Here is a 9,933-nt window from a genome sequence, read left to right on the forward strand (position 1 = left end):
GAGATCTGACACCAACATTACACAAACTATTCCCAAAAATTAAAAAAAAAGAAAAGAAACTCCTAAACTCTTTCCATGAAACCAGCATAATGCTAATACCCAAACCAGGCAAATACCCCACAAAGATAGAAAATTATAGACCAGCATCCCTCATTACAAACATGCTCATATCCTTAAAATACATGTATAATTGCACAGCATATCAACAATTAATTCACTATGACCAAGTGGTATTCAACCCAGGGATGCAGGGATGGTTCAATATTTTAAATTAATCAATGTAATCCATCACATAAACAAGTCAAATAATAAAAGTCGCATGATTATATCTAAAGATGCAGAAAAGAGAATATTTAACACCCATTTTTGATCAAAACACTGAACAAAATAGGAATAGTAAGAAATTCCTTAACATTATTAATTTTTGTCACTTTTTGTTACATGATTTATCTATTAAGTCAAAGTAAAAACTAAAGTGATTCTGATTTATGGCAACGGCACATGTGCAGACTAGAACTGAACACCATTGAGTGCTCAACTCTGTGATCTTCCTTCTGAGATGACTCTGATTAGGGATAAAAGCCAATCATTTGGTTAGTGATCAAATGAAATATATCGCTCATGGGCCCCCTGTACATGGGAAAACACAGGTATTTAAGACAACAAATATTGGACAGGAAATGAATTGTGACATATAAAGAAAAATGAGTCTATCTTCTATCCATCTCCATAGAGAATTTTTTAGTGTTTAATTATATTCTTGTTGAGTTTTATTTTTACTTGTAATGGCATTTTATCTTCTCTTGAAAAAATGAGGCTATGGGTTTGGAATATTTATCTTTCAATATTGTTCAGAAGGAAAAATAAATGCCTAATTGACATGATATGCACATCATTAGAGAGCCTAATATTACTAAATTAAAAATAACTGATTATAATAAATTCACACACCAAAATTAGCACTCAGGTCGAGAGTATATATCATTGGAATAAATGAACTAATTCAGTCATTTCAAGTTAAACCTAGTTTAACTCATTATCAACTAAATTATTCTTACCCATTGCATTGCTGTTCATTAAGAAGACACCAAATGACTTTCCAGAAGTATCTTCAATACACATGAAAAATGTCTGATGGCCATATAAATTATTATTATTCTATAAGAGAAAAATGAAAATACAAAAATATATTTAAATGTAGAAGACTGTATGTCAAATATGAAATATTATAAAACAAAACATCTAGACCATTGTTCTAGGAATATAGGATTTATTTGGATTAAAATGTAGTACATGTAGTCTACTATTAATAGAGTATTTACATTAATTTTAATAAGTCTACCCAGGATAGGGCAATGCCATGTCAATCCATTATGCTCCATGCAAATCCAAGCCACAGCTGGAAAGTCTCAGCTGATACTCATTCTGGTGGAAGTTTTCTCAGTAAGTGAGGAATTATAATGGTAAGGTAAGGAAAATTGGAAAGACCTAAATGAACTAAAAAGAAAAATTCCTGAGCAAGTGGACATGGAAATTTAAAGTAAAGAAGAAATTACGAGGCTCTCATCTTGGTGCTAGGAATGTAAGGGCACTATTACAGAGATCAATAGAATTTATTAATAGCTGTGTTTCAAATAAGGAAAAATTCTATAGGTGCATATAAATATACAACACACAGTGATAAGGTTGATGGTCATATGAGATTTTAATAAGATATTATAATGCAAATATTTATCCTGTATTGAGAAATAGGGAGACAGTCTTATGAGATGAAAGCTGATAAACTCTCAATGTCTTACTGAGCATATGATAAAGATGGTCAAGGTTCAGTATGTAGAGCCATAACATTGGGCATAAAGATGTGAAGCTTTAGGATTATCAAAGGCTACAAAATTGGAAAATTTGAACAGACATGTGGTGAGGTGATGCTCCAGATATAAGTAGATATCAGATTAGCTAGATTCAGATAAATTATGATAAGTGTTTGACATGTATGTGCATAATTAATGTATACATGCATTCTCATGAGTAGATTTAAATATAAGGATGACTAAACTAAAAAGCGAATAATAAAATATGAAAATAGAACTCAAAGAAAGCCTCGATTATCTTAAACATTTTGTCCAAATATTCACAAAATCTGTTGGACACTGATTAACTTTATTTAATGCTTAGCTAGATATCATCATTCTCAAAATAAAAGGCTTTTGGTTTTGGTCTACCTGATGTCCAAATAGTTTAGTAGATAATACCAAATAATCTTTTCAGAAAGACTAAAATGATCATCTTCCCAATATAATAATTTTATTTAGAACAAGAAGTATCGTTCCTTACATCACCAGGAAGTTGATCCCTGGTGAAGATTGGCCAAGTTTTCCAATATAGATCATGGCGAAATCTCTTATGAACTTGTTCTCCGATACCATACATATATTCACTTGGAAGTCTTGTTGAGATCTGTAAATATTGATCAGCATACACCAGGGGACCAATACTTGTGTCAAACCTGAACAATTAAATAAATAAATAGGTAAGGAGATAGATAAATACATACATACATAAAGAAATAACCTAGCAACTTATATAAGATATTCTACCAAATAAGGATCACTCAGAATGTTTAACTTTAAAAATGTCAGAGTTTAGGTGTTAATCTCATTTTAGGAAAAAAATGAATTACACCATAATTTAACTGATTTAATCACCTCAACAGAATTTGCCTCATCATCACAAATCCAATTATCTATTTGAAATCCCACCTTTAATCTTCACCACAAGTCTAATAGCTACTGATCTAAATCACATTTCAAAATTGACACAGATCAAAAAATGTAATTCATGTGTTTTTTGGTTACAAATTGGTAGATGGAAATGCCATGCTTCAAGATCAGTTTTGTCTTACTTCAATAATTCATTTCTAAAATGCAGTCATATTTTAGCTTCCAGACCAAATTTCTATTAAAAGTTGGAAATTTTATGCTGATCAAATATATATAAGAAATGTATTTAGCATTTAGGCACTTGATTTTTTTCTGCTTTAATTATTGAACACAGTGTCAATTGCAAAAGAATTTATCATGAACATATACATAGGGAATCAATGAACACCTTTCACAAATATCACCTCACACTGAAAATGTTCATAATGAAGGTAACCATTCTATGTGCAATTTAATAGAAATAAGGAAATGGTTTTAATATTAATAATTTTAGGAGTAATATTTAAAATATTGGGTACTTTTTCTACAAATGCATAACCTAGTCTATAAATTAGTCACAGAATCAAATGAACCATGAGGAGAAAACACAGTAGGATATAAAATATCAACAGTGAACTTCTAGATATTCATAAATATAGCCATGGATAGAATTTTATTAAAATAGTGGTTCATCAAGTTTGTAACTAATACTGCCAAACGCTTTGATAAATATTGACACTCACAGAGAGGAGTTCATTCCCTGCCTGGTACGCCAACATGCAAGATAGATGTGAGAGGTGTGAAACTTCTTGTGTTGTAATTTAAGCCAAAAGAATAAAGTCTCAAAGTGCTAAAAATGAGGATATTTTAGTGTGGCTATATGAGGACGATTGAAAAGCTGTTCACATTTAAAAGTATACATTCTAGAGGTATTATTGGGAATATTTCTCAAATATGTTTGAAAATTGAAGTCAAATTTTATTAGGAGATAGGCCATTATCTATGTCTAACAATCACCAAGAGAGTCACACAATTTCGCACTATAAAATGGAATCATATCCTTATATAGAGCAAATAAATATGTTTACATAAACCTTAGTATATTTTCACTCTCATTTTGGAAGAGTAAATTTAATTAGACATTCACTGACATTTTAATAGGCAAACATTTTCCTTCAAAACCATTTTCTTTATTGACTTTATAGTCATAATCCAAATATAGTTTAATCAATAGACACTGTCAAGTTAAGATGATGCAGAGATTTTATAATGCAGAATAATGTATGTGCATGTATAAGTGCATGTGTGTGTGAGTGCCTTGAATGTAAATAGATTTTATTAAATCTCAGTTATGGCACTAATAAATTAAAAAAGAAAAGAAAAATTCCAAATTGGCTGTCAATATGTTTATACTACTCTATTATTTTCAGTCTCTGTGTATCCCATTCACTTTCAAGCACTTCACATTCACAAGACACGAAGTTATTTTACAAGGATGGTCTGTACAAGTATACATACCCAGACTTTTAAAGTTGTTTTCAGTCCTTCGTTCTTTCGGAATATGCCTTGACATTAAGACTTCCCCATTTAGATACTAAAGTATCTAGTTAAAGTGGTAGAAACGCAAAATAGCTACTTACAAAACTTTCTTATTGCTTTTTCTAATAACTTGGATGCTGAACGGTGTTTCTTTAACTGATACTTCATATAATGTGTCAGAAACTGCAGGGCCAGCAAAATTTTTTACATGCTGATGAGGAACTTCATATCTAGTCTTCCCTAGATTAGTAATCTGAAAAGATTTAAATAAATTAATATTGTTTGCTTCACAATAGCCATTTAATTTAATAATGCAAAATTAAATATCAAATGCAAGTTCCCAATAGAAAAGCATATATTTAATAACTTTACAGATCATTCCAAAAGGCTATGCGATCCACGTGGTTGGACTGTCTGAAACCACTGGCAGTTCCACGGAAGAAAGACGGGGCTTTCTCCTCCTGTAAACAGGAAGAGTCTCGGGAAGCACAGGGAGTCCTTATGGGTCAGCGTTGACTCCAAGCAATGAGTTTGGTTTGGGAGCGCATAGATGAACAGGTCCTCTGTTCACATACTTAATCTTAATATTGTGAATACTGGGTGTTATGGCTGCGATTGCCACTCTCTCCTATCCTCTCTCCGGTCCCCCAAACGTGTTACAATTCTAACCTCTACATTTGTGGATATAATCTGTTTGGAAATAAGGTGATGTCGTGTTCTTTGATGTGTTAATGAAGTTCTATTATAGTCTGTGAGTGATATAAAACATAAAATAAACCGCATAGACACAGGAAAATCCTGTGTGGCACAACAAGTTAAGTGCTCTCTTTGTCCCTGCAGAGTTGGCGGCTGAAGCTATCTTGTGGCGCCATTGCACGGTGGTTTAGCGAGCTGCTTCCGAATGCTCAAAGCCTGAGACCACAGTGGAGAAAGGCCACTTGGCTCCCACGGGTCTCCATGCGTTAGAATTGACTAGATGTCAACGAAAAGTGGCAGGCATAGAGGAGGCAAGCCAGTGCCATGAAAGATGCCACCCGAGGATCATCAAGATACGAAGCTAAAAGATAAAAAGGACCTTCGTCCAGATCCAAGAGACAATAAGATTTCCTCGACAGCTAGTACCCTTACTTCCGCTTCTTATGACTATGAACAAATAAAATTCTTTTCTTTAAACCACCCATTTGTACTATTTTGTTTGCAGCAGCACATTAAATCTAACGCAATTTTGAAGAAAATAAACTGCATAAAATATTAAGGAGTATACAGAAGTTATATACTCAAAATACTATATGTAAAATTTATTTTAAATTTGTATCGATATTAAAATTAACGATACACTAAAACCAAACTCACTGCAATTCTGACTCATTGTGACCCTGTAAGACAAAGCTGAAACTCCCCTATGTGTTTCCAAGACCGTCACTCGTTATGGGGTTAGGCCTCCTCTTCATCCCGCACAGAGACTAGTGGTTTTGAATGGCTGGACTTGTTGGTTAGCAAATACTAATATTAGAAAATATTGATTAAAGTATACTACATTTTGAAAAATTATCATTATTCTCATTACTTTTCATAAATTTTACCTTGAAGATTTTAATGCTCTTTTTAAAAGTCTTTATTCTTGTGAAATTATTGCTGAAAAGGAACTATACAAAGGCTATAGTGTTATTTTCACTTCTGATATCTAAGCACAGTAGTAGTAAAATATTTGCTTAAAAAGGACAAAAATTCATTTATTTTGTTTGCTTTTTAAACAATGTATAAGAGCTATTAGTGAAAAGGGACAGTGACTGTACATTACATTTATTCAACACTATTAATCCTTTTCTCACATTAAAATTTAAGGTTATCTTTCCTTATAAACTGTGGTCAAAATAGTAAAAAGTTCAAATATTTATTCAGGGCTTATTCTTCTCAAGATCAAGGCACTATGATAAATATTTTAAATGCATGATGTTATTTCCATTCTCTACCAATGCCTGCAGAAGAAACTATCATTCTTATGTTGCATTTGAGTAATCCAACTCAGAGAAGTAATTTGTCAAATTTTCCTTTTCTATGAAATAAATATTATTCTTCCAATAGAGAATGCCTTGATCTGATGAAAGAGTAAACTATGAGATACTTTTGTTCTTAAAATCCTGTTTAGATATAGCAAAAGCCAAACCTTAAACCGGACACGATTCGATGTTTGATGTTCAGTTGTAAAGAGGACACTATCAAGGTCATTTCCAAATAGGGTCGGTGAAGGTATCCTGTTTAATTGAGTTTCAAGTCCTTTAAAAAAGAATAAAGCTGGTGTGACTGACCTCTGGGATATAAGGATTAATACCCATCAAATCTTCATAATATTAAAAACAATATTCCCATTCCCTTTACCACAAATGCCAAGGGTTTATTCCTTGATTTCAAAGAAAACAATCAGGAAGGGAAACAACCATCTCATCAAATGGGCACACTTTTGTATGTTAAGAGAAAGATCAAACATCTCTCCTTTGTTCCACCTGTAGCATCATGAGCCGTTGTGACAGAGCACATCTTACCGGTAGTTGTTGTTTTCACGGGCTGGGCATTGTAACCATGGTTTTCGGCAAAGAAGCACCAAGGAATAACCGAGTAATTCCATGGTCTCCAGCAGCAGCCTCTCTGAGCACAAATTGCCTGTTAAAACAGTGTAAAAGAATCATATATTTTTACTGTTACTGGATGTATCAATCACTACTTCATAATTATTTCCTTCAGTGAACAATTGTTTTTTTTAAATATGTCTCTTTCTTCATAGTATGCTGAAAAATTACCTATGCTTTTGTTCCTTTCATTTGGAAGAAATGTAGACATTTAGTTTACTGAATCAATTATACCATATCAGACGCTGATGCTGTGACTCATGATTTGTCAAATTCATATGCACATTACTTTAAGTGCATATATTTGAAGTGTCCATCATCTGGATAATTGTAATGTATTATGTGGGAATGATGACACCAAAAAGCTGAAGAAGTTATTAAATGCTAATTCTATATTAAGCTGCCGATGGTAATACAAAGATGAAAATATGGCCTTGAGTTCATGACTACCTGAAATGTTTACTATATTGATTTTTTAAAACTAAGTTTGAGGTAAGGTTTCAATTATTCAAGCTAATTTATAGCTCAGGAATTATATTTAATGAGGATGTCAAGATTGTGAAATTTTAATAACTTTCTCAACTCAGCTCACTGCCTTGCACTTTCTGCTGACTCAGAGCGACCCTCTAGGACAAAGTAGAACTGGCCCTATGGGTTTCTGAGACTATAACTATTTGCCAGAGTAGAATGCCTGTCTTTCTTCTGTAGAGTGGCTGGTAGTTTTGAACTGGTGCCTTGAAGTTTTCAGCCCAATGAATACGCACTACACCACCTCAGCTCCTTAATAATGTTATAATCTATAAAATTATGTGAAATGGTAAAAGAATTATACATAAAATATAAGAAGTTGAGAAATGTAGAGACATTGAGTGTAACACTGGCAGAATTGAGAACCTTGTCAATATTTTATTTTTAACTGTTCATAATTTAAGTATCTCTGGCACATGAATATGCAATTTATTTATTAAAGTGTAGTTGGAGTAAACTCAGTAACTTCTAATAGTTCTTATCTTTTTTGTGTAGTTTGAATTGAATCAATGTAATTGAATCAGCATTAAACAATTACTTTTAAATAATTATTATAATTTTAGTCACTCATAAAATACTAAAGAATGCATTGTATACCTGTGTTGGAAATTGTTCTGGGATGCAGTTTACTCGCTCATTCACAGGGTCATTTGGCTCAGTTGGACATTTTCCTGGACCAGGTGGATATGCAGTGGTAGCAGTAGTTACAGTAGGATGATTGGTTTCTGGAAATAAACAAACATTAAAATAACACTTGGTGTTAATTATTTCCAGATTCTTCAAGCAATTAATACATTGGAAGGATACATGATCAATATGAAATGTATTTAAATTTTAATTTTGCACAAGGAAAGAACTCGTTCATGCTCTAGTCATAAAAATGAAGAGAACCAAATCATTTCTAAAACTGACCATGCAGAGCCCTACTGACTGTTCCTCTGAAACACCGAACTAGACACCAAAGTCTTGAGATAGAATCAAAAAGGAAAAACAAATAAAGAGGCTATCCCCATTTCACAGCTGGTCATAGTGCCTGCTCAATATAGAAAGAAAGACAATGGAACAACTCACATGGCCTAAGGAGAAGACCCAGAAAAGAAAGTCTAGAAAAAAAAATAAGAAAAGAGGAGAAAACAAGCATTTTGAAGGGAAGAATTATTAGGTAAAGAATCAAAGAAATACTAATAAAAATACGTGATAGCTCTAAATAAAGGACAACTATATGTTAAAAAAAAAAAAAGAAGTAGAAGCCTTTGGTTAATCAGCTATGGATAAGAGTCGCCATGTGCCGGACTCTCCATTACTGCATGCGGGTCACACCAGGAACAGTCTGCAGCAGCAAATGCTTAAAAATGTGCATTTGAATTCTTATTTCATCAGAGAGAGAATGATGAAGAAAGAGAAAGTGGATTTGATGGTCTGGATCAGAATATTCTAATGTTTAATAAGGAGTAAATATTAAAATCTTAAGTAAACACTTCAATACAATAATAACTAAACATAACACGCTTCTGTCCTCTTGTCTTTGTCATAATAATTACCTCTCCTTTGAAAAAAGAATTCAATGTGCTTAAGGCAAAGGGCATATTCCCAGGAATTTCTTTGAAAGTGTCCAAAAGCCTAAAGAGAACTCATTATGAACCTCAGGCCAGGATCACACCTAACATTGACATCTTGAGCCCTTTGCTTCTTTGCAAACTGATCGAACACCATAATTTAGGGAACATCACTAATGCCATGGTGCACAAATTCCTTATTCCATTTCTGCACTAAAATAACTGGAGTACAATGAATGGAAAATTTGAAATAATTGTGTCTCGTATGCTAGATCTTTCCTCCTATATTTCATTTCATGTGCATTCTGTTTTGTTTTTAATTTAGAGTTATCTTAATTTTTTTAATATTCACCAATTATGGGGTCATCATCATATGTAGTCTTTGCCATGTTACTTACGTTCAACAGCAGGTGTCTTAGTGGCTAAAACAGCAACTAGGGAAATGGCGATTATAGTAACTATAGCAAAGAGGACGATCAGGGAGATTTCGAGTCCACTGAATTTCTTCCTTGCCATCTAGAAGAAAAAAAATGTGTTGAAAATATAAAATGTATAACCAAAAGCGTCCAGCAAACTCAGTGCCATCAAGCATATTTTAATAAATAGTGACCCTTTAGGACATGAGAGAATGGCCCCTGTGGGTTTCTAAGACTGTAAATCTTTTTAAAAAATGGTTTCATTGACATATAATTCATACATCACGCACTTTAATAGCTCATTTATTTCAAACAGAGTTGTGAAATTATTAACACAAACAAGTTAAAAACATTTTCCTCTTTCATATGCTCACTGTTAACTCCCATTTCACTAACCGTCCCTGCCAGGGCCCTACGACACTATTAATCCAGGACTGGCTCTATGGGTTTACCTATCCTGGATTTCACAGATAACTAAAAACAAAGAGTAAAACACAAAAACCTCAATAATGACAAATAAAACGGGAAAAGTAAGCAGAAACTATTAAAAACTGAAAACAATTTAAAT

The 9,933-nt window shown here is 32.9% G+C and overlaps 1 protein-coding gene across 1 annotated transcript in view; it reads right to left on the reverse strand.

Annotated features, from left to right (window-relative positions):
* SI (sucrase-isomaltase) overlaps positions 1–9,465 on the reverse strand; it is an 88,925-nt gene extending 79,460 nt beyond the window's left edge. The window contains exons 1-7 of the mRNA XM_075547877.1: positions 9,348–9,465; positions 7,991–8,118; positions 6,782–6,899; positions 6,406–6,515; positions 4,340–4,491; positions 2,335–2,506; positions 1,059–1,158 (exon numbers count right to left, since the gene is read on the reverse strand). Coding sequence (XP_075403992.1) covers positions 1,059–1,158; positions 2,335–2,506; positions 4,340–4,491; positions 6,406–6,515; positions 6,782–6,899; positions 7,991–8,118; positions 9,348–9,465 — 898 coding nt within the window. The remainder of the gene's footprint in view (positions 1–1,058; positions 1,159–2,334; positions 2,507–4,339; positions 4,492–6,405; positions 6,516–6,781; positions 6,900–7,990; positions 8,119–9,347) is intronic.
* Positions 9,466–9,933: the final 468 nt, after the last annotated feature.

This window comes from Tenrec ecaudatus, chromosome 4 (assembly GCF_050624435.1).
Source record: "Tenrec ecaudatus isolate mTenEca1 chromosome 4, mTenEca1.hap1, whole genome shotgun sequence".
Taxonomy (NCBI): domain Eukaryota; kingdom Metazoa; phylum Chordata; class Mammalia; order Afrosoricida; family Tenrecidae; genus Tenrec; species Tenrec ecaudatus.